The sequence below is a fragment of the Strix uralensis genome, chromosome 5 (genome assembly GCF_047716275.1).
Source record: "Strix uralensis isolate ZFMK-TIS-50842 chromosome 5, bStrUra1, whole genome shotgun sequence".
Classification (NCBI taxonomy): domain Eukaryota; kingdom Metazoa; phylum Chordata; class Aves; order Strigiformes; family Strigidae; genus Strix; species Strix uralensis.
In genome coordinates this window covers 25,989,685-26,015,536 of record NC_133976.1, presented here as the reverse complement: position 1 = coordinate 26,015,536, position 25,852 = coordinate 25,989,685, and the positions used below count along the sequence as shown (strand labels likewise).

The 25,852-nt window shown below is 38.0% G+C and overlaps 1 protein-coding gene across 7 annotated transcripts in view; it reads left to right on the top strand.

Annotated features, from left to right (window-relative positions):
* The window catches only part of PTPRZ1 (protein tyrosine phosphatase receptor type Z1), a 143,923-nt gene that overhangs the window by 23,897 nt on the left and 94,174 nt on the right, over positions 1-25,852 (top strand). For all 7 annotated transcript variants that reach the window (XM_074870176.1, XM_074870175.1, XM_074870173.1 and 4 more), the window contains exon 2: positions 17,460-17,525. In XM_074870176.1, the coding sequence (XP_074726277.1) occupies positions 17,460-17,525 (66 nt within the window). The remainder of the gene's footprint in view (positions 1-17,459; positions 17,526-25,852) is intronic.

Below are 25,852 nucleotides of genomic sequence, written 5' to 3'. Positions count from 1 at the left end.
AACAGCAGGTGTACTGCTGCTTTTTAAGAAAAGGTTCACGGTGAGCATTAGGAGCATTTGAATTTAGAAGACTAGAATCTCCCAAGCTCTTTTTAAAAATTAATTCCTAATAATGGTATATAAACATAGTTGCAATAAATTCAATATCTGGTAGACCTTGTCCTGAACTCTCCTCATTCAGAATCCTTGAATGCAAAATTACAGTGGTGTTTTATGGACCAAAACTGATTTCAATGAAATTTTTTAAACAAACTTTATAAGAATGATCTAGGGGGAGTAGAAGTACCCTCCTTATGTTCACAAGAGTCTGGTTATGTCAAAAATGCCTGTCATTTTTAAAAAGGTCAGCAAATCCAAACTGCATTGAGGACACTTATTGGTCATGTGAAGATATCATATCTTCATTTTGTTTTATGAGTGACAGATGCACTACTGTGACTTGCAGAGTAATTTTTTTGACATAAAAAAGCTCACTATTGTGGCATAGCAGAGTAGCATTTTTATTGTACATAGGATATTTCCAAACTGGTTTGATTTTGCAGCAAATTAGCCTAATGCAGTTGGATAATGATTATTTATTTTAAAATACCATTTTAAACAGTTACCTAAAATATTTTTTCCTTACTGTTTAACTAATTTGCAAGTTTTTACTGTAAACTGTATTTTAGGAGACAAAAGTATGTATTGTTTGAAAGTTTCATCACAATATTCATGCCAGTGAAAGCTTGGCTGCCTGTTTTCTCTGCAGACTTATGTAAATTTCTAGGGACCTTGTGTGAATGGAAGGAGTCTGAATTTGTGTCCATGGTAATCTGTTCAGTGTGTAGAGGAAGTTACAATGGCAGTAACCCATGAAAAGGATCAGTTGTTTTCATGGAGAGCAGTCAAGACATGCTTTGAATTCAGATAGTCAACTTAATCAGAGCTGGACATCGTTTTTTAAGGGTTTCTCTTTGAAAGAGCTTAATGCCAGTCACCTGCTACCGTCAAAATACATCATTTATCTGTAAAGGGGCATAAAAATTTAACAGTTAGCGGAAGAATGGATACATCCCTGAAACAAAGAAAAAAAATAATCCTGCAGTTATTTACGACCTCCACTTTGGCATCTAGAAGCATGAAAATGCCATAGTTGTCCTGTCTCATTACCTGCCTGCTGCCACTGGGAGCTGAGTGAATTCACGCAGTGCTTCTTTAGGCCTGGATTTTCAGCAGCGCCAGCCCTCTCTGCCTTCCCAGGTGTCGTGGGAGTGCTGCCTGAGCAGGGGTGGCCAACACATCTGGGAGGCAAGAAATAGAGGAGTTTGAGCAAATGTGGTGATTCAGAGTCTTACATCAACCTTCACAGGACATGACAAGAATTCAGGTCTAGGCCCCAACTCACCTTGCTTCTCCTCAGATATAAATGGTTCTGCTGGTACCGCTGCCCTGATAAGAAGAAAGTGACTGAGACTATATTCCCCTTTACGTTTACCAGGAGAAATCGTATGTAGCATCCTCATTTGGGTCTTCCTCCTGCATTTAAATTAAATTACTGTACAAGGAATAGTAGGATTGGGCAACCTATGTTTATTTGGCTATTCAGCAGAGACTTAATTTGCAAGATTAAATAATACCTATCTTAGCTACATCTGTTTCAGCTAGTGAAAGTAAAAGATCCCTCTGATCCATATCTTAACTAATTTCCTACAGGATATTTGCACAGTTTAATGATAGACTTGTATTAGGGATGGCTTGCTTTTGATGCTGATGAGGATGTCAAGGTTAAAAATAATAAATACAATTAATGTGAGGAAAAAAAAGTTCAGTGTCTATAATTCATATAAGTTTTTTTACAGTATCTGTCTGCTGCTACTTGAACATTTTATACCAGTGTTAGCTAAATGAATTTGCTATATTGCTGCGTGAAGCTGCATTTAGAGAGCATTGTAACTTCATTTCCTGGCCTTCCTTGGAAATGGCATTATCCAACAGATTTCCAGTGGGAAGAGGCAGGTCTTGCAATGCAAAGCTCTGAATTAACACAGCAAGAACAGCTGGTACTTGCCCTTAATCCAATTTAAGAGCTGTAAATTCCCAGAATTATTTTCATAAGAGCTACTACGCCCTGTGTATGTTCACCAGTGGAGATGTTTGGACATTAAAACTATAATGGGAAACATGGTAACTGCTCAAGGCACGAGGGAAAAGACCATTGATAGATGATCATGGTGTAAGCAACATCATCATTTCATCAAGATAGAGGAAGAACAGTTAGGTAAGTACTGTAATGGCTGGCATTTTTACTGGACATTCAAATTGTCTTTCTCCATGGGAGCAGACAGTAGCAGCAAGGATTTCCTTACAAGTTGCAATAAAAAGTAAGAATAGACAGAAGTCTACTGTTCAGGAATATTACTTGCCTTTACAGGAGGCATATGGTTCAATGGCCAGTTGAGGCTATTCTTCTGGTTCTCCAAGTCAAACACATTTAGATAAAGAAGAATGTCTAGAAACTATCCAGAGGAAAAAGCAGTATTAATAATAGCAGTAGTCACCTAAATAAGTGTTTGTAGATGAACTGGGTTTTGAGGATGAACTGTACAGTGAGGAGTCACAGAAGTGTGCCATTTGAAAATACCACTGCCTGTGAACTTATAGAAGGTGTACTCTGTAGTGTTGGTTGGGCCAAAATCTACTCTATCCTACTCTCTTACAAGGGGAGTGAAAGGCAGTACTATCTAAAAACAGCATTTGCTCTTTGAACGTGGTGGATATTCCAACACAAAAGTAAGAGTCACATAATCCCCAGTTCTGTAAGGAGGCTGCAACTGATGCATCTGAGATTTTTCAGTTAATTAGGTGTATCAATTCACAGTCATATTCTGCTGTCCCTGACAGAATTTCAGACTGTTAAGGGAGACATTGCTGAAAAGCATCTAGGGACACATTCCCTTGAACCCAAGCAAAGGAAGAGTCAGTCAATCATATCGCTTGCTCCAGCCAACGTCTCAAAGTTAACTTTGTTGTTTACCTAGATGCAAGTAGAGTATCTGTTATGGAACAGTAAGTGATACTTATTTTAAGTTTTAATAGTAGCTGCATTTCATCTAGGACAAGTACTACCACTGTTTCAAATGCCGTGGATCATTCATATGTAGTATGGAGATAGGAGGAATAGCCATGTTGGGTCATACCTGAATTCAGTATTGTCTGACAGAGGCCAGTGCAGATGCTTCAGAAGAACAGGCATGAAATCCCACAGTAGGTAGAAGTGAGATACTTCCCCAGTCTTTTCTCACACATCTCATCTATGCCAGGTGCCTTTCTATTGTGATAACTCCACATATTATTGATATCTTTATAACTATTTCAGTCTTCATTTGAAGGCTGTTAGCCTCAGTGGTTTCCTGCAGTGATAATTGGCTAGATGTGAAAAAAAAGTGTATCCTTTCACTGATTTTCTTGCTTTCAGCCTTCTCATTAATGCCCCTGGGTGTTCTTGTTCTTCTAGAGAGAGGGAGAACAAAAGTTCCCAGTTTTCATCTTAGCAACACTCATTATTCTTTATATTTGTTTTCTTCCCAAAATAAGCATTCTTAACCTTTTCCATCTCCCTTTATTTGGAACTTTTCCATGGTCACTTTCATCAGTGTTCCCTCTCACACATGTTATTGTGCTTAATTGTTTTTGAGAAGGCAAGACAACACAGAGTGCAGTTTTCCAGATGAAGCAACTCTGGTGATTTGTGTTAAGGGGCAATAATGTTCTTTTTTCACCATTTCTGACATATTTCCAAATTTCTGCTTGGACTCCAGCTATACACAGAATTAATAACTTGATTTAGCTGTTCAGCGATGCCCTGGTCTCTTCTTTCAGCTGATAGAATTAATTGAAAACCCAACAAAGTAAAAGTAATTTAGTCTTTCTCAGTGCCTTTTTTTCAATTATTTTTGCTGCTATAATGTCAAAGCCGAACATAATTTGGCATTGTTACATGTTTGCCTTGCTTGTTACAGGTCTCTGAACTTCCTTGAAACCATAGTCCTACCCAGTCTAAATAACTGAAACATCAGTGCATCACAACATTTTGGCATATCTTCTTGAATCTTTTAGTTTAACCATCTGTTTCCCTTTCTGGAAAATTAATAGACATTTTGAAGACTTCTAAAAAATGGCATTGCTATCAAAACTGGAAATATTTTTATTTTGGAGATCTTTTAAAAAACTTGTGCATTTTATTTGCTAAAGGTTGCTGTCAGTGTACTAATTTGGCACCCTTGCTGTTCCTTGAATGTCATTTCAAATTATATTGCAGTCATCACTCTAATGGCTCATTTGCTGTTCTCTAGGTGACCTGTCAGCTGAGCATGCTATATGAGTTTCTCAAGAAAGGCCTCTGCTCATTTGTGTTCAAGAGCTACTTTTCAGATTTGCACCTTCATTGTTTCTCTAAGCTTTATCCTGTTGGGTCATTTGGCCATTTTACATGTGGTCATTGAAATCTTATACATTGTGCTGACTGTTTCATCCTGCTACCCCTTAGGAATTAAATTTGCTTTTCTGTGCTAGGCTCTGTGGTATAGCTGTATTTATATATATATATCCATGTATTATTAGGGCTCACAGTTTGTTCTGATATGGAGTCAGCTGTATGTTCCTCTCCTCTCAGCAGTTTTATTTTCCCCACGGTGTTCTCCAGGGCCTAGAAATTTAAACCCTACTTACTCACTCAAGGAAGGGAGTTTTAACACTCTGTTCATTTTCTCTGTTTGGGCCTGCACCCTTAATTGGAAGTATTTGTAAGAAAACAGGCAGTGAGAGAGCTTCCAAGTCTATATGTAAACTTCCAGGCTATCCCCTATTCATAACTCTGCATTACTAGGCGTGATGTGTAAGCCAGGCTTCCTCCCTAGCACAATGGCAGAAGTGTCTAAATGGCTCTAGGACAAAGCGTCCTAATTACGTGCCCAAAGAATATTCACAGAAGACACTCGGATTCCAGCCTGTTGAAGTTTTTCCCCATACCATAAAACCTTTATATAAATATTCATAAGAGAGGGGGAGACAGGCTGACACACTTCACAGGCTGCTAATTAATGCCTTTACCCAGGGTTTTAGTGGTCTACACCTAGACCAAGGACAGGTGTCTGTTTACAAAGGGCTTTGAGGATTTTGAGAGCCTGCAATGGGAGTTCAGTGTTAAACCCCTTTCTAGAACTAATTCTTCATCACTTAAGAGCCTAAACCCCTTAGTTTTGTTGGGAGTTGAGATCCAAACCAGCAAAGAGTTTAGGCAGGTGAATTTCCAATGTGGGAGTGACTTTATCAGTCCTCTTGTAAGTTCACAAATCACTTTAGGTGCTTTGAAACCTACTTACAAGATTTAAGCATGCTCAAACCATTAACTCACTATACATTTTTAGATAATGTTTTCCCCTGATTCTGGTTGCTGTTAATTGACAGAGCAATTCGTTACTTTATTAATTGGCAATAAAAATAATTTAATCTTGGTAGATGAGTCATTGCAATTAACTGAAAACAAATTTAATAGGTATGTTGTATTTAATTTCTTGATGTTACAGCATTTAGTTTGTAGTAAAAATTTGCCAATGAATCATAATGACATTCTCAGGCTTCCTGATTTTTGTTTCAAAGATTTAATTTCTTACTGTTAGAAAGTCACAGTCAATTTGCAGTTGGTTATTGAGTGTTGACAGCTGACTGCCACAATATATGAACTTTCAGTTGCATTGAACTAATCTGAACCTAGGAGGATTGCTGCAGTGAGATTCTCAGTTCAAACTGTGTTATACACTCAGTGTAGGATTGCAAGTAACAAGAGGTCAGAACCTCCATTTTGTGGTTCAGTGCACAAATTAAGGCTTTTCATGGAGTGCTACCACCACCTGAGACCTGGGAAAAGGCTTTTTACTGTGTTAGTGAAAGGTTGGATTATATGGGGAATGGTTTTTGCAGTAAGGTGAAATTTCACGATTACAATGATTGATTAAACCATGTATCTATCATCTTATGGGGCTATTATTTCCACATTTTGGGTCAAACCTTGTTCAACTAGGTTTATGTCTGCTGACAGAATTCAACAGGGATTAGAACTGAAAGAATATGAACTAACAAAACAATATTGTGGTGTTTTTTTCTGAAATCACAAAGCTGTATTCTATCTCCTATTACTGTTATGTAAAATGTGCATAAATGAGATATTAGGAGGATGGGTGGGCGAGGGATGTATGCCTATATGGTGGTTTTGTGTTCACATGGGGCTTACATAGCTTCCCAGGCAGATTTACCTCCCCTCTCCAAGATGAAGATCATATTGATTAAATACAAATGAGCAAGGTACATGACTATATAGATCATGCAACTATCTGGTCAAAACATCTGAGTCTCCACTTCCAAATGTTATTTCTGTCTGAATTCCAAAATCACCTGTGAAGTTCCAGTTTTGTGGGTGATGTGGGACAGGACTAGGATGGGAGTCCTGTTTCCCTCATGGTACTCTCTTGGACATACATAAAACATGACACAGAATTTGACCTCAAAACTATATCAAATAGTAGATACAGCATAGATAATAAGGTACTGAAGAGAATAAAAAATGAAGTCAAGAAAGGAAATGTGAAGAAAATAGATTTTAAATTGGCATGAGCTTACCTTATTTGACATGTCCTATATTTTTTTTTTAAATCTGACAGAGTAAATAAATCAAGTGTTAATATTGGTGTAGTTAGCTACCATAAACACCTCCAGCAGCAATCAGTACACCTTTTTGTTTTCAGCAGTCTATGAAAGTAAAAATATTGTTCTATAGAGTAATATACCACATTTGTGTATGTTTGATGAAGCAGAGGACCAGATACTGACCATTTGCTTTTCCAAACAACGTGAAATATGCTGGCTAGCAAGAGCCTAGTGTGAGCAGCAAGTGCCTGGACTCTATGAGAACACAGCTGTGGTGTGGCTCTCTATTTACATAGCGCAGGATTTGGCAAATGTGGGGGAAAACCCAGACCATCCACTTCCCTGTGGAGGTACTATTCTTACATAAATCCTCTTAAACCCAAGATTAAATCTGGATTCCTTAAGGAACGTCAAGATATCCCCTTTTTTTGGTATTGTTTTAACTTTATGTGATTTCTTTTCCCCAAAAAAATCATAGGAAACTAAAATGATGATCTGTTCATACTGACTTACAAATTTTTGAAATCAAGTTCAGAATTGCTGGAGCGAAATGAGTTACCCCAGCAAAAGCAGAGGCCTCACTAATTGAATTTGGGGCTGTGTCCTTGGTAGCTGTAAGGTCTGGATGAGGGTTTTGGGAACCCCAGCCCCATCCAACAGCACCAGTCCTCCAACAAACAGCCAGCCCTTTCCCACTGCTACCACCTCTGAGCAAAGCTCAAAGATCTGGGAAAAACTCTGGTTGAGTGCACTAGAATTTTTTTTCTGGATCTATGTGACATGTATCTCTTTTTCCAATCATTTCTGGTTTTAGGTTGTGCCATAAAGGTTAAATTCCATATACATTCCAAATATGTCGGCGTGAAATCTCTGTTAGTATTAAACTGTCCTTAGAGTCAACAATTGTGGTTTGGCCTATTCAACAGTGAGTTTTCCAAAGGCTTTTCTAATTTTAAACAGCAGGAGTCAGATTAAAAAGGGAAACTTAGGTAGAAGACAGACACCCAAGTCCACAGTTACCCAAGTCCTGAAAATACTGAAAAATAGTTGCCTGACTTCACAGAAACCCCAGTTCTTAACCTGAAAGTCTCTCAAATGCTTAAAATTCTGCTCTAGAGTTTGCTGAGAATTTCTCAGTTTGGAAGTGTGGAGCAGCTTGGAGCCTACTTCATATCTAAAATATGCTTCTAATTTTAAAAATTAGTCATCTTTCAGGCACCCTTTCAAAATTAAACCTTGTCAGAACATGCTAAAACACACATTGGTAGTGTTAAGCTCCATGTAAGGTATTACTGACACTAATTCTCCTTTTCATGGACATCAGGAGACAAGTTCACTTCCTTCCTCTGCCTGGGGAGGTGTGAATTTATGTGGCAATTGCTCCTCAAGAGCACCCAAAGGCAGATACACACTATCTGCAGGAATAGGATAGAGGGTACTGCCCTGTGCTCCGGGTGAGGGGAACCTGAATGGGGTAGGAGAGAACACAAGTGGCCATCCGAATCTCTAGTCCCACAGTCAAAGAAGCTGTAGGGAAGGAGGGAGCATTCATTTTAGTTCCTCACCTCAGTGTATTTGGAAATACAGTGTTATGAATTAATTTAAAAGTAATTGCATTTATTCTGATTATTTTATCTGTGTAATTTAAAAGTAATTGCATTTATTCTGATTATTTTGTCTGTGATCTCCCTTATTAATAATTCTGCTATATTCTTGTGAAAAGAAACCTTTTTTTTTTAAAAAAAATGCCAAACATACATTAAGTGTCTTTGTTTTGCCTTTGGTTTGTGTTTTTAGCATGCCAGTGTTTGTCACATTTTTCTCTGTTGTCTCTAGCAATCATGAGACACCTGGTTTTCTTTTTCAAATGATATGTTTATGTAATCAGTTGCAATAAGGAAATGGCTAAAGGAAAAGAGTAAACATGAGATTTATAACATGGCACAATCATAAGAAATTGCAATATGTATGCATATATATTTATATGCCCCTTTTGACAAATCCTGATAGCTATACATATATCCAGACATAGCTATGCATATATATGACATAATTGTTAGGATTTGTCAAAAAATGTCAGGTTTTTCATCGTATTGTTTGCATTATGTTCATATATTTTTTATCAAATAGAGACACATAGGCAGTTGATATCAGGTGTCCATGATGAGCTTTGGATTTTTTCAGTCTTGATGTTGTGAGTGTAGAGCTTCCTCAAGGGAGTAGATTGGTTTTGGTAGGGCTTTATAAAAGGTATGTGGCATAATAAGAATACTTACACAAAAATCAGCCGGGCAACCTCTGTCTTCCCCTTTGTTATTGAAAAAAGAAATGTACCAAGACATTTTGAGTAAATACCTCCCTGAAGCAAAAGAAGATATTGCTATCTAAAGAACCACCTTTTAAGAAACTTACTGTAACAGAACTGGAGCAATAATGGTGGAGTAGAATTTGTAATTCCAGCCTCAAATAAATGAGAAAGGAAAATATTTAATAATTAAAGACTTCCTCCTTCAGAGAATATATTTCTCTCAATATCTCCCCCACCAGTACCTTCATAGGATTCAGCCTAAGGCTGTTCATTAGGGTCCACAAGATTATTTTAATTATTGAAATAGTTCACAAAAGAGAAAGTTTCTAGTAGCTTGGCTTCACAGTGCTACTGTGCTAAAAAGCATTTATTTCAGTAAATGCTCCTTTGAGATGATGTGCATAAGGTCTACTCTCAAGAGTTTTAAATATTGCCAAAGCTGTAGAGCTTTACTGATCTGTAGATGTTAACATTAACAGGCAGAGAGGCGTTGGAGAAACACAGTAAAGATTTTTAAAAACCTTTCCAAGAGCCAGTTAAGTGTGAACTCTGAGATTTTGGGTATAGGAGTTAAATTTGGTTTATTTTTCACTGCACTTCTGAAATGTCTATTGCAATGTTTCTTCTTTGTTGGAAAGGGGATTGTAAATGTTTTTACACTTAGGTCCTAAATATAAGAGGTAAAGCACATATTCTTCATTCCTAATTATATTTATTACAGTTCTTGACATGCAATTTTGCTAGAATTCTGAATCATAGAAGTTTGTCTGTGAAGTACCTAGAACATTGAAGAGGATCATTCAAATAAAATTCAATTACCATTATTATTGATGTTTAAACAAAGTCCAGTTCTGTTTTAACTCTACCTCTTTCCTACTTCTCTGGTACTGCTAACAGAGAAGTAAATTCATTTTGAAACTAAATGCCTATGGTTTCACTGACTTGATTGAGTTTTTGTTTGTTCATGTCTGGTCTGGATTTACTTTATATGATTCCATGAATTTACATGTGGTGCATTAAAAGACTATCTGGGTATGGGGAAAGGACTTTGGGTAGCAGCAGAGTTACATGAAAGCGTGTCCTAGGAGTCACTGCTTGATACCTGTTTTTTTTAGTAGCAGTTCAAATTTCTATCGTAAACACCAGTTTGCCTTACTTCATACGTGGGACAATAGTGTTACATCTTTGGGGAAATTACAATCCTCCCAAGTCCCTTCTGGTTTTGGCTTTGCACACCTTTTTAGGTGCTTCAGCAGCAAGCCAGTTATCTAGCTTTTCTGGGTTACCTAGTTCTGTAGGTTCTTAAATTACTGAGATATCTTTGTGTTTAGCCCAAGAGCTTCACATGCACTTAATTTCACTCACTTGTGCATGTTCAGAAATATCCGTTCTGGAAAGATAAGCACCACTCTCCCACATAAAACCTGTACTGTCAGCTTTGTTTGAGTGAGCAGACACTTGAATGCTACTTTGGTTACCAGAGAAGCCTTAACACTTACTATAGCCAATGCTTCAGCTAACTGCTAATGGCTATGTAGGAAGCTGAAGTGTATCAGACAATTTTGCTCCATCTTCAGATGATGTCTAGGTGCACAAGATCACAAATGGAAGGAGATATCTAACATTTCCTACTACTTTGCTTGTAGTCAGAATGAAGGTGGAAGCAAGTAACTTAAACAGATTGGATCATAGCCCATGGAATCCTGAGATCACTCCCACTTTCCACTGGCTCCTTAGGAATTTCAGGGGCCCTGTAAACCCCAGGCATGTAAAATTCCAATGGGGTAGAACATAAATTGGCCAAACTGAAGTCCTTGTTGCTTTTGCATATACAAATATACTGGAAAATTGTGATTAAATGTGATTTATAAACCTCAGCTGATACTGTAGGGATTAGCCTTTTAATTCGTAGAACTATTCACTGTAAAGTTGTGACAGGTTAAGTAAGCAGAGTGTGTATTAATACTCTGGTGCTTAATGATAACTGCTTTTAAATTAAACCAATTTATCTTTTTCTTCTTTTAAAGATTTAAACACAATTTTTGTTAGTAAATACACACAACAATTGTCAAATTGTAAGAGGACTTCTGTTTTGGCTTTATATTTAGTGCAGGAAAAGTCTCACTTTTTCAATCTGTATTGGAATGAACAGCCTACACTCAAGCATAATGAAAGGAACTGACTCTCTTTATAGACACCCGAACATCTACCGATGCATAAAATAAACCTACACAGAAGGAACTGTGGGTAAAAAAAAATTTAATATTTTTCTAAGGCTGTGAGAATTCTCAGACCCATCTTGACAAAAGATTTAAACACGACGACTTTCAGGGAGAAAGAATATATGAAATTGTAGAGGTGGGTTATTAAAGCATTTTGGTGATTTTAAGGATTTTACAGATGTCATTACAAAACTAAATAAATCCATAAGAGAGAGACTTTACTCAGGCAAATGTGGATCATTCTCTCAAAGGGATTTATAGATAGCTCCTGTCAGTTGGAACTTCAAGACTGTTAGCAGGTTGTGCTCTGAATCTTTTCAGTTCCTCCAGTATAAATCAAGAATTATTTCAGTTGAGGCAATGAAGCTACACCATCATAAGATAGATGAAAGGTATAGAAGTGGGTCCTGTGACCTTCCTGTCAATGGAAGGAGCTAAAATAAGGAGATGACGATTGTTGAAGAAGCAGTCCATTTATCATCAGAGGTGATTTTGCAGATTTAGCTGTGTTTAAGGTTCTGTGTTTACTTTCAAAAGTAGAACCTGCATAATAAATGTCTATCCAATCTATTTAATTGTATTCTTTTCATATTTGAAAAGCACTGAGCATCTGTTTTGCTAATCACATATAGCTTCTTTTTTGAATTTATTATTATTCCAGTTTTGCAGTTTGTCTTCCTCTCTTTGACTTCTTTGCAGCAACTTTGTCTGGTGTCCCACTTCTTAGCCACTAGCCCTGTACAGATTTTCTTTCAGCTACCCTGTATAACCATTGTTCTTATCATACCATTTCAGCTTGTTCTACAAGTTGTAATTCTTCTCCAGTGAAGAGATTTGTGTCTTAATCTAAAAATATGACTTTCAAAATGTTTTACAGTGTATAAAAGTGCTGATGAAGAGTAGAGATAGTAGATCAAGTAGGGCATAAAGACTGAGCTACCTCCCTCTGTTTGAATGAGCAGCATCCAAGACATTCACATGTAGAAATAAGCTGGTGCATCTTTGTAGCCTTCAGTGGAGTTGGGTCAGTTTGTGCGGTGGAAAATCTGAACCTTGGTGAATAGTCTTGTCCTTCTAAACAGTTCACTGGGCAAACACAATAGTATTTGAATAAAAATTTTAAAACTGCTTTGCTAGCTCAAGCCACTTTTTAATAACCTGTCTCTGACAATGACCAGTAGCAAATGCCTGGGCATTAAAATAGGGCAAATATACAATGAGAATTTCCCGGTATAATCCTCCCAATTTCATCAGTGGACTTAGTGAGCCAAAAGTGGTGTCACTGTGTTTAAGAGGTGTTTGTGGATTTCTCCATGGATTTTAAGAACCTTTTCAAAACCTGAGTAAGCTTCTGGTATTCATAGCTTCCAGTTTCTGCAGATTCAGTAATAACAGGTGAACATAGTAGAGATTTCATGAGACACAATTTATTTAAAACAAGAACTTCTGTATTTATCAAAAATTATCACTTATTTTCAGTGATTGCTCACATCCTTGCTGGCATAAGAGTTCCTGTGCTCTTCCTTGGCCTAAGAACCAGAGGTTGAATCCTGCCCATGTAAATTGAAATTCTCATCAGTTATAATACCAACACAGTCTTTATCTCCATGACTGTAATACATTGCCATTATCCACTTATACTAGATGAATGCTTATGACTTTGGAACCTGTCCTGTTTCCTCCCAAATTAGATTTTGGGACAGGAGAAAAATACTGAGTGACACCTGACTTCCCAGGACCAAACCATGTTGGCAATCTAAATGTGTAGTTAATAGTGCCTACCCCTGCTGTACATGCAGAGCATCAGTGCCCTGTTTGTAGAAAATCTCACAAATGCAGACGTTACTTAATGGTCCCAAGTCCCATAAATATCATTGTAATGCCAAAATCTCCTAAATGCTGGCTCCACTGCAGGTGCAACTCACAAAGTTCAGGCCAAGTGGAGGTAAAACCACAAGGAGGTTGTCCTTTTGTCCTCTTGAGTCTAGCAGCTGCTGTCTCTTTACACTGTTGTGGCAAAAAGGACAGACATAGAGGGCTGGTAAAATTACAGCATCCTGGTATAAATGACAGTGCCACATTACGTCTGAGCTGGTATCCTGCATAGCAAAGCAGCATGTTGAGTGCAGCGTCCCCAAACATAGCTTGTGTCTCAGGCACCATCCTCAGAATACCCTTTTTACCAACGCTTAGGAGAGGGGTCTCTGCTGGACACTATGGGCTTGTTGCCTCAGCATCTCGGAGAGGATTTTCCCTGACAGAATTCCAAGGTTTAAGGTCCCATTTCCACTTCTCTGACTCATTTTCGTGACACACAGTGCCAAGTGAAGAGGGTCTTCCTCACAGACATTTCTTTCTGTTAATCGTTAAAGCTATTCATTTTTTACCTTTACGTATGAATAAATACTGAGGATCAGACTGTTTCATTCACAGTGGTAAATCAAAAGCAACTCAACTGAGGTCAGTAAGTGCAAAACGAATATCAGACTCATGTCAGAAGGAATAAAACCTGGTTATTTATACTTTTTAAACTGGAAAAAATATGTACAAGATCTTATTAGTCCCAGCACTATGCTTTAACCAGAAACCCATCTTACCTGTTTGCCCCTATGAGACAAGGTCAGACACAAATCGGTCAGTCCCTGTAGTGCTAGGGCCTGAATAGTAGGCCCTGAAACAAAGTTACCTCTAGATGAACCTCACAACCAAATGTTATCCATTATTAGTATCTGCTAATTAGTAAAATCTATATTACCATTAGCATTTATTAATTGGTATCTGATCATTAACAAAATATGTATGCTCACTAGTGAAAGATGTAGCTTAGACAAAATGTAATCAGTAGTGAGGATGAAATGTTGTGAGAATGTGTATCCAGCTTCCCTTGTTTAGCCTTGTTCAAGGCTGAGAACCCAAGTGTTTGACCTTGTTAGAAACTCCCTTGGTTCTCCCCCTGAGCCCTGGCCAGGCTTTGGGTGGAATCCAACAGGAGGATGAAACCAGATGTTTCTGCTCAAAGAAAAGTGCAAGTCATTCTGACTTGCTGATTATTGGTATATAAGGCTGGACCCTCTTGCAGCGACTTTGGAAGCCTCACTTACGGATGGACGCACCACGTAGGTCTTCCCACTTGCAGAGAAAGGTTGTCCAAATCCTTGCTGCAGCTGGGGCTCCCCAGCAACTGCAGATGTGGATGTTGGTAACATATGCAAGTGGTGATGGATCTTTCTTAATCACTATTCTCCCCATCGTGTAGTAATGATTAGGTGCATTACCTTGCTTGTTCTTATTTTCTATAATTAACTGTATGTAGTAATAATTAAGTGTACTATTCTGTATTTTTCTTATTGCTTATTTTCTGTTTTACTTGGTTATATCCTTTAATTATTAACAGTAAAATAAGCCTACTTTTTTCACTCTGGTGTCTTAATTGGCATCCTCGATGAGCAAAACAGTCCTGCTACCCCTCAGGAGCAGGGAAGCATTTGCCACTTATTCCTGACTTCATGGGCCTTGGGCACTGGGGTGCACGCTGTTTGGAGACAATGTAAAAGGAAATAAGTCTCACAGCCTCAGACAAAAAACTGGCTTTGAAGGAGGGTAGAAAAAGGGAACAAAAAGCATTTAATGATATCTTGCATGTCTCCTTGACAGGCATAGAAAGATAACCTTAAAACTTTAAAATGTGATCCCACAATTGAGCTGCCTTGTTCTATGAATAAATCAACAATCTATGGAAACATGTTCAACAACTTCCTGGAAGCAGAAGAGAACATTAAGGACTTTTTTGCTTCATAAAGTAGCACCTCAGCCAGTAAAATTCAAACTATTTTGGGGACTGGCTGGAGATGTCAGTCAATGTCACAGGAGTCATGATGACTGTCAAGCTGATCAAACTCAAGTATCAGTCTCATAGATTTACATATAAATCCACAAATTTAACATCACTTTTGCCTTCTCTTTTGTGAAGATGTTCTCATTATTACTATATTAATTTAAATTAAATGTAAGGAATTTAAATATTTAAACAGAAGTACCTGCTATCATACCATGAGCAAAAGGGATCTCAATTTGTTAACTCAAAATACTATTTTTTAAAAATTAAAATATTTTCCTTCCAGCTGATCTCTACACTGTTAGCTGGTCAATACTGACAGTTTACACAGCAATGCTTTATAGGATGCATGGTTGCATTTTGCCAGGGCAGTTTACAGAAGTAGCTCAAGGGAAGAATTGTTACATTCACTCGTCCTCATACACTCACACACAGCTTTTCTCTGACACCCGTGCTAGCTAAGATTCTTCAGTCGCTTCCTTCCCCAGATGAAATGTGCTTTCCTTCCCCAATTTTCCCACATATTTGTGGTGGAAACAAGACCAAAACCACTGACTATCCCTGCAAATGTGAGAAGGGGCATGGCTGTGAGTGTGCTGTGAAGGGGCTGTGAAGCACAATAGGTGAATAGCAGAGGAAAGAAGGTGTGTGAACTCCTAACGTCTCCTGGCATTTATAAAGACTTTTCGTAAGATTTACTGGGTCTATAAGTGTGTAATGCACCAAAAAAAGTGAACCTTGCCCCTTTTTTTCTTGTTCATTGAAGCTATCGCTCCTTGTCCATCAGACCTCCGTGTGGAATTTTAAAAGTGGTGGGACACTCTCACGCCCAAACCCTTCTTAGTTAGCATATGAATGCTCAACTGATTGTTTGAAGTAACAATTAGAAGGACAATGGATAAAGGAGGAAACTGGAGACAGCAACTAACACCTGTGAATCAGAACTTAAACAGCTTTCTTTTACATAATTAATTAAAGAAGCAGACACAATGCACATTGACTTGAAAATGTGGTCCAAAGACAATGCTGGTGCATGTAAATCCCTTTTCAGTGCCATTACTTACATGTGAGGTTTGATCTTTTTGTAAAAATCTTAGTCATCAGTGAATGTTGCAAAGTGTTGCAAAAAAGGGGTTTTTTTTGGCTGGGAGGGAGAAAGGGAAGAGAAAAACATTTAAGGGCAATCGCAATTTAATGGAGGAGGCAGAAGTCCTGATGAAGTTATTAAAACACTTGGACTTCAGATAGGTAGCAGAAAGTCATTATAAGACATAGGCCGTTTCTAACCTTGCAAGTACCAATTATGATTTAACATCCTGTAATAAACTACTACATACATTTCTGCATTAAGGAAAAAGAAATGGATGCTATGAAACTGTTTCGTTAAATTGTATTTATTACAGAATGTGAGCAGAATTCTACAGTGCTTTCTCAAGGAAGTAATCCATATATGTGCCCAACGTGCTCATATGCAATTATTTCTTCAGTAGGTTATATTGCACTTCTCTAGACCAGTATTTAATGAAGCTAGTTAACATTATGACTCTCGAAATGACAGTCTCACAAAACCTATATCTGCAATTTACATATATTAATAAGTATTAGGGGGCATAGTCTATTTGCACACATCAGTAGTGTTGCTAGAGTTGTGCTGGCATAAAAAGGATGACAGTGAAGGTTATTCAGTAGTCAGAATAAATCAGTATTTATACAGTTAGATATTTCTCTCTGGAGAAATATGATGTCATTGAAAAGCATCTAATATCTAGCCTTCTCTCTGTATAAAGTTTATGGAGATACAAGTAACTTCACATACTTCAGCTACAATGTTGCTGATGATAGTACACAGTGAAATACCACTTTAGAATATTTTGTTCACTATCTTTAAATGATATCTATTACAAAGTTAGAGAAAATATGTGAAGTCCTGAGCACACTGAAGCAAAAGTTTAACTCACATTGACTTCCAAGTAATCTAGATTGGTTCTCTCTAAAGGATATTACAGAACATGGTTTCTTCAAGGGGGAGTTGTATTAATTTTAAAAGGGAAAGCAAGGTTGTGATGAAAAATGGAAAAGCAGAAAGACAGAAATAAAGGAGGGGAGGGAGAGAGAGAAGAAAGAGGAAGAAAGAAAAAAGAAAACGAAGGAGAGAAAGATAGAGAGGAAGGAAAGAAAAGAAGGAAAGAAAAATAAACTGAAATGCACTTGTTTGCTTTGTGTCCTTTGTTGATGGTATTTCTATTCTGGTTAACCAATAATTACCATTGAAGGTCCAAGATAAAGACAAAGTAAATAATTAATCAGTAATTAAAACAATGATTATCATGTTGGAGGGGGAGTATGTCATCTACACTTTATGGTCCTGTTAGGCTTCCAGTTTTTATATTGTAAATTCATTGCTATTTTGCAGATTTGGTGTACGGATACTATAGACAACAGCGGAAATTAATTGAAGAGATTGATTGGTCATATACAGGTAAGCAAAACTGTCTATTGAAGAACTTACTTCACTTTGATATTCTCATGTTTATTATTATAACTTCAAGAACCTGTTGTGTTTGTATACCATTTAACATATGCCTATACAATTGGTAAAGTAAAAATGCAGGAAATGGAATCTGAGAAGCTGCAGGAACAACAGGAGAGACTATTTTAATTTCTCACATCTGTTACCTTTGGAAAGTCCTCATTCTTAAAACCTTAACCTGAGACATGACTTACTTGATGAAGGCTGGGCCAATAAATGGTTAGATGCTCATTTATCATCTGAATATTACTGTTCTGGCAAGTTTGAAAAGCAGACAGAAAGGCTGAAACAAGGCACAGCACATTATGTGGGTAAGAACATATCCCTATACTGCATATGAACTTCTGCGCTTTGCTCCTGAGCACCTGAGCATCCTTTCCAGGTCCCCCCCTGATTCTCCTAAAAAAATCAGTTATTTGGGCTCTCTCATTTGCATAAGTAAGAAAGATATACCCTTAAATTCTGCACAACCTTTGCCTCATCACAGAAGGACTATGGGAAATCACAATTAGCCTCCTAGATTCTTCTGTAAAAGTCAAGCCACTTTCAGTAATACTGAAAAGGTAATTTGTCCTAAATGATAGGTATATTTTACCCAGAATATAAGACGTGGCTTCCTGAGGATGTGCATAGACTCTTACATTTTTAATGATGTAAGTTACTGTTACAAAAACAACCAATTTATGAAAAGAAATAAGGACTGACAAATTTCAGTCTTATATTTGGCTCAAAATATGTTCCTGTAGTTAAAGAAAGTTACACTATTCTTTTTTCTTTCTCTCACTCTCTCATTTTTGAGACAGCTTTTATCTTCCAGGGTAAAACATATCTAACAAGTTTTGAGCCTAGAGAGAATTGAAACAGGCTAGTCATAAACCCTTCAAAATGAGATTTATAATGAAAACTCTCACTTACACACATTGTACTGCAAAATCCAAGCATAAGATCAATCAGTACAGTATTTCGTGTTCAAAATCCATCAATTTTTTAATATTGCAGTTAGAGGAATGCAGGGATAAGCCTCCAGGATTACAGGTGACCAGAAGGCAATTTATGAGTTTACTTTAAAGAACAGCAAACAAGTTTTGCATAGGATATCAGAGGATAGAGCTCTTCCCTAGGCTGCACAGAGCACCCACCCACAGTGCAGCTACTGCAGCAGCCACAGGTCATGTTTGCTGGATATTTTGGATGGCAAAACAGCACAGACTCTGCAGGCCAGAGGATCCAGACCTGTTGGTTCTCTCCCTTAACAAGTGAGATACCTTTGTGTAGTCAATTCATGTGCTTTGCCCTACTGACTCTCCTGTTGGCAAAGCCTTTTCTCCGTCCAGACCTATATGGTCAGGTGCATGTGATGCACGGCGTGGCTGAATTCAAGAGGAGCCCAGCACTGTGCGCCCTGCCCCTGCAACCTCCTGCCTCTGCAGCATCCTGCCCCTGCAGCCTCCTGCCTCTGCAGCATCCTATCCCTGCTCCTGCCGCCTCACCAGACCCTCTGCCGAGCAGGCTCTGTGTGCCCCCAACACTCATAATACAGCTGGCTTCACGTGTGGTCAGATGTGGATTTTGAAAGCTTTTTGGGGGGGGCTGCATGTAGATCAGGTACTCAGTGTCTAGGTCTGGCACCTGTATTGTGAGCCATGTGGTATGTGGTACTTTCCTGAAAGACCAGGCAATTGGTTCATGGCATAAAGGGAATACAAAAATTCAGCTTTCACTTAAAATAAGAGAGTCTTCCTGAATGTGAAGAAAAATTACAAGTTTTAACATTATGTGTTGGAGGCACAAAAGTCTAGAGGCTGAGGCATGTTGATTTTGATCTCATTCATTTATTATATAATTTGTTTAATTTAATCTCATTATTTTATTCCTGGGGCAAGCAATATCAGGTACTGTATATATAACTACTATACCTAGCTCAGACTTAGGATTTTGAGACGTAGACCAACATGCATATTTCTGAATGGATGACCTGTGCTTTTTCAGTACATCCTTTCCTCAGACACCAGTTATATTCTTCTGTCTTATGACCTGCTCACAGAAAGACCTGAAAAATTAGCCTCTGTGTGCCAGTGAAGTGTTATGAGTGGGCCTGGGGATCCTGCAACCATAGAGTTTAATCCACCATAGCTAAGAAAAATCTGGCTTGGTAAAGACTGGCTTGGTGAAGTAATCTGAGTTTGAGCAGATGTAATTCTCTATATCAAATAACAAACTTCAGATACATTAGCCACAATGGGTCAATATACTCCTTTACTGGGATGGTGCTGTGAGATGAAAGTAAAATACAAGTAGAGAAATAACATTAATCTTACCTGCTGAAATCATGCAATTTCTGAAGGTGAAGTTTCATAATAAAGCAATTTCACATACTGTAAGTTAATGTGAGTCATCATCAAATTTTGATTCTTGGGTAAATGTCTAAAGGCATAAATGTTACTGGAAACATTTTGTAGTACTTCTAAGGGTTGTGCTTTAAGCCATAGACAAATCCTACTTTTGCAAGCATGAATTTAGTTTTTTTGTGTCCTGAGTTTGCATATATTTGCATAGACAAATACAGCATTAAAAAAGTAGAAGACACAAGTGCTCGCTACAGATACATCCAATTTTTTCAGGAATAAGTGGCTTCTAAGGCTAATTTATTAGTAAAATTATTTTAACCAACTTTCATTGTATTTTTCATTAAAACAGTGATAGAAATAAAAATTTTATGATCTCATAAATATTTTCAAATGATGTCATATACTAAAAGTGAATCAGCCATTTTTGTTGTAGAAAAACCAAGTGTTCTGACAAAGTTCATTTCCTCAAGTCAGTTACATACTAATAGATGACCAAAGATCATTTAGACAGTATTTAGCTGCACCACTAAGGTTAGGCAATCACATACTATTTCAAACCATAAAGTGAGCAATATGAGCTTCAATTATTTCTCTATCATAGAGATGAAAGATTAATTTTTATGATGCTTTGTTTATCTGCATTGGTTTTGCCAGAGGGAATGATATAATGCTCCTTTCTGTTTGTTTGGTTTTTTTTTTAACATGGCTGGTTTATTATAGTCTGTGAAAACTTCAAGTCTCAATGTTCACATGTAGAATTATCAAATGATACCACAAAGAAGTATTTTTTTCCCAGTGAAATTTCTTTCTGTTGTGGTTTCTTTCTTTTGGGATTTGGGTTCTTGTTCACAACAAACAAGTTATGTGGCTTAGGGATAAAAAACCAGCTGAATTCTGTTTAAAGCAAGAAATTCTAAACAGCCTTCCAGGAATTAGAAAAGCTGAGGGTTTTTAAAAAAAATTTTAAATTGAATTTACAATGTAAATGAGTAGCACAGCCAATTCAGTGTTCTTTGTCTCATCATTCACGAGTATTAAGTTCAGTTTGTTCTGACATTCATTATGTGATACACTGATACACAATTGCCGTATAAATACTGGCAACTCTGATCTTGAGGAAAGGGTGATTTTAGTATAAATTGTTGGGTCTCTGGGTATTCGAAGAACAATTTTGTTGTTTGCAAACACAATATGAATCATATTTCCTTTTTCTCTGGGGGGAAGCACCAGGAATCACAGAATCACAATGTAATTCAGTTTGAAGGGGCCCTTGGAGATCATTTGGTCCAACCCCCTGCTCAAAGAGGAGCGAACTTCAAAGGTGAAGCAGGTTGCTCAGACTTTGCCAATCAGAGTATTGAAAATCTCCAAGGAGGGAGATGCTGCAGCCTGGACAGTGTGTTCCACCGCCATTTTGAAGAATTTTTTGCATTTAGCCAAATGCAGTAGCTCTTACTGTAACTTGTGACCATTGCCTCTTGCCCTTTCCCTGTGCACTGGTCTGTAGATTGCCTTTACATATCAGTAGACTTCAGCTAGGTTCCTCCTCTTGTCTCCAGCCTCAGCAAACTCAGATGCCTCAGCCTCTCCTTGTTCGTGATGTACTCGAACCCCCTGATCATCACAGCAGCCCTTAGGTTGTTAGTATCCATCTCATACTGGGCTGGGGAGAAAGTCAAAATTGGATTCCACATTCTCGATGTCACCTTACTAGTGTGCAGAAGAGGGAAGTAGTCACTTCTCTTGCCATGCTGGCTGCAATCTTGCTAATGTAGCCCATTATGTTGTCGGTCTTCCTGGCTGCAGGGACACACTGCTGACTCACACACAAGTCGTTGTCCATCGGGATAATTAATTATGATCTCTTCAGGTAATTTTTAATATCAGGTGTATCTCAGTAGTAAAACTTGGCAGTATGTTGATGATGCACTTCTGGCCCTTACACCAATACTTCACACAACGACAATGGCTAAATGTAATGGCTTGGTTTTGCTCCCATGTTGAACATTGAACTAATCTTGTTATCATTCTGTGTCTGATTCAACACCCGCTGGAGATATTCCCCTAGTTTATCATTCCCTATTACTATCGCTACACAGACAAAATCTTAGTTGTCATTTGAAAGGCTGTTTTTGCCACCCCAGGTCCTGGAAACTTGCACTGATGTTGTCAAATATCAATGCCTGTAGTTTGGCTCAGAAATTAAAATGGCCTTATTTTCAGTGGTACTGAGAAAATGTAATTCTCTTTCTTGCCCAAACAAGATCTAATCTTCTATTTTCAAATGTTGTTCTATCATCTTTCAGTACTGAGGAGATTCTATTACAAAGTCACTCCTCATAAAGTTTATAGGAAAGTAGGTTGTTGCTTATACTGATAATAATTTACAGTGTATTTTGCTTTTTACTCAGCCTAAAAAGTGATCAAGGATCTACACTACCTATCTCAGCTGTGGCTCAAGAGAATGATTTTAACCTTGGTAGCTGATTCTACTTATTCTGTAAAATGTCTGCTGCTTCTATTACCCCATAATTTAATCCAGGTAAACTGGAAGGTTTCAGGCTCTCCCCTCATCCTCACCCTGTCTCCCTCTTGAGCAGCCATCTGCTGGGAGGATGGACAAGGCCAGGCTTACAGGTGTTCTTTCTGTCATGCAGCTGCAGTAGAGTAGAAGCTGTGCTGAAGAGTGTGTGAGTGTGGGCGCCTGTGCATGCTCCTTATGCAACAGCTCCAGGAGCAGGGCAAAGGAAGCTAGAGCATAGAGGTGTGGGGTCAGGGTCCTATGCATTGCAGGTCAGGATGGAGTATGATAGAGGACCCATTTCGTGAGCCAAATCCTGACAATCGGGCAGTGTGGGAGAGCAGGAGGCATCAGCTGGAAGTGGGATCCGGGCGCTGCCTGCTGAACCAACTGATTTAATGGACAGTTCTACCAGACCAAACTGAAATGTCTCCAAGAGAGCTCTGGCCAAAAGCTGACGACACCTCCTTCCTTCACTGGCTGGGTAAAACCATGCTCTGGGGAGATGATGCATACCAAATTAAGTTCAAATTTTTTCTTGCTAGCTAACTACCATGGCAGTATCAGCATAACTTTGTGAGAAGATCTGGTCTTTTTATCACCTCCGGTGAAATAAATCAATTTGTGTTTTATATTCACCAAGTGTAATCATGACTGATGTGCTAAATCATTTGTGATTAATAAAGAAAAGCCTATACTCTTGGGCTCTGTTGGTTTCTCAGTAAAGAATGCAGCATAAGAAATCAAAATAACATGCATTCTTTTATTAACTCACATAAAAATAGCTCTGCAGAGGGTCTTTTCTAGTCGACCTTATGCTTCAGAGGCTGTCATGCCATTTCTTGCGTGATAGCTCATTGCATGTATTTACATCCCCCAGATCACAGTCACTCATGGTTCCAGTGTTTTGTCACTAAATTCACAGGCTCATTAATTAAAAAACCTATTACATTATTAAGGTTTAGGGAAGGCTGATGAATCAGCAACAGAAATTACAGTGTTACGCATCTGTTCACATCAAAGAGACATGGTGTCCTCAAGCAAGAAGCTACATGCTGGCATTGCTGGACATAGAGAAATTCCTTTAAAGATATCTCAGTGTACTGAATCAACAACACAAAACATGTTATTCAACACAAATAAGATATCTATTCAGTATATTTATGAATTTTGAATTCATATGAAGTGATATAGTTTGGAAGAGTCTGTTTCAAACATCCTTTCTTTTCAATCACGAGAGCTGATCATTGAGCAGTAGAAGGATACTAGCAGCAAAGTGTAATTTATTTAACTTTGATTCAGTCAATACTTGCAGGATAAACTGAGTGGAAAACTGTTGCAAGGGGTTTTTGGGGAGGAGGGAAGAGAATTGAACCCCATTTTCATGGACTTTTCAAAGTTGCATGCTTCTAGGATGGGTATGAAGAACCGCATGTTGGTATTCATATTTGGCTCACCACTGGTAAAATTACAGCATTTTTCTTTCAATAAATATTTAAGTGATCTGTTTGCCCGAGTTTCCTGATAAGTAACTGTGATAAGACCTGTTCCTTATGACATTTCACGCCTTTAATGCTATAAACAAAGGAAACAGCTGGGTCATTTTCAGAAACTGCACAGCATCTCATTCTGAGCATCAACTAGATTATTGAAACGCAGGAGGGTTGGTTTCTGAAGTATAGAAATCAAAGGATGATGTATTTGCATAGTGTGGCACTGCTGTTTTGATAAGGTCTGGCCAGGGGTCAGAAAGATGTAGAGACTACCCATTAAGTAAATGTGTTTGGAAATTAAAAGCTTTTTTAGAAGTGCTGTCTTTGGGAATACACCAAAGTAAAATGAAAAAAGCAGATTGTGGATATCTCGCAGTAGACCACAGCCTCTGGTTAAGCCCCTTTGCCCTTCAAAATGATCATAAAAGTATCCTCATGTATATACTACTGAATGATTTCTCAGTGCATTCAATCTATGCTGCAGTGGAAAGGATATGTTCTCGAGGAGTACTTGCTTACAAAATGCAAAGATGATTACTTTGAGATCATCATCACCTCCATATCAATATGATTTATGGATCTGTGAAGTTTAGACCCCAGCAAATAACTCTACCATTGCTTTATGTTTACAGAAGGCCTTGCTTTACTCACCTGCTACAGCCTATTTGTTTAGGACTTTCTTACAAACAATTTTACGCAGGGGCTATTCTGCTGTATTTATAACAGTTTTGGGTTTTTTTCTAATGTATTCAAATCCCATTCATTTCAGTATGCACAGTTTGCTGATGTACTGAAATAAGAGCAATAACTAATTCTGTGCAATGTACTCAAAAATTTGAAACCCTTCACAATCTTGCTCTAACTCATTAATTCAGTTGTAAACAAACCTTTCTAGATCGTTTTTCCATGGGTCAATGAGGGTTAAAGCAGTCCTCCAAAAGGCATGGTTAGACAAGTCTTCGTGGCTAGGAGCTCAGAGAGAAGGAAGATAAGGGTAAGAGGATCCTGAGAAGGAGGGGGCAAGAGGAGTGTGGCCTCCCCTGTTGACAGCAGAAAGCTCTCATGCAGGCTCAGGTGCCCCTGAAGCCACAACCACCACAGGCTCAGTGAGGGATGTATGCTTGGTATATTGCAAGTGTTAAGTATATTAATTAAGTATATTAATTAATTAGTTAAGTAGAGCATACTATTTCAATTTCTAAAATTTGAATGCTAAGTTACTGCAAATTATTGTAAATGAACTTAAACCACATTTTCCTGCTGTACTTTGGAATTTTATTTTCAAATGTTATGACCTTTTTCCCCAAAAATAATAATTTTTCCAAAACTTTTCAATTTGAGAAACTAGAGAAACCTATCAGCAGTTCTATTTTGGATGAATCAGCATTTGCTGAAAAAAAAACCCTAAACCAGTGAAAAATCCTGACCTTTCTAAAATTAAGTTGTAGAAAAGGCACAGTTTCAGTTCCACAGGTCTGCCCCTGCCATGTGTAAAGCATGTCACCTTCTCATTTCAGAGGTAAAAATAAGCTTCTGTTTATCTTCAGCTGGATGTTAGATCCAGCCCAGTTTGTAGCTTGGTGGCTGGACCCTGTGCTCTCCTTTGAAGCATTAGCACGGTTGTTGCGTTTCTTTCTACCTGCTCACTCGTATGTAGTCCAGGAGGTTATGCTGATGTTGGCAAAAGCTAGTTCAATCTGCAGGCTTGCTGTAAGTGGTGGTAATTTGCGATAAAGAGGGTAAATTATTAAGGGGCAGGAATCATTTTTATTTGTATGCAGAATACTTTCTGTCAAGAGTTTCTGAGGGATGATGTGTGGTGTTTATTTATATACAGTTGGTTTATATGCGGTATCATAACTTACATTGGCACAGTAACACAGTTCTAAGAAACATGAATTATACAGGCATGTT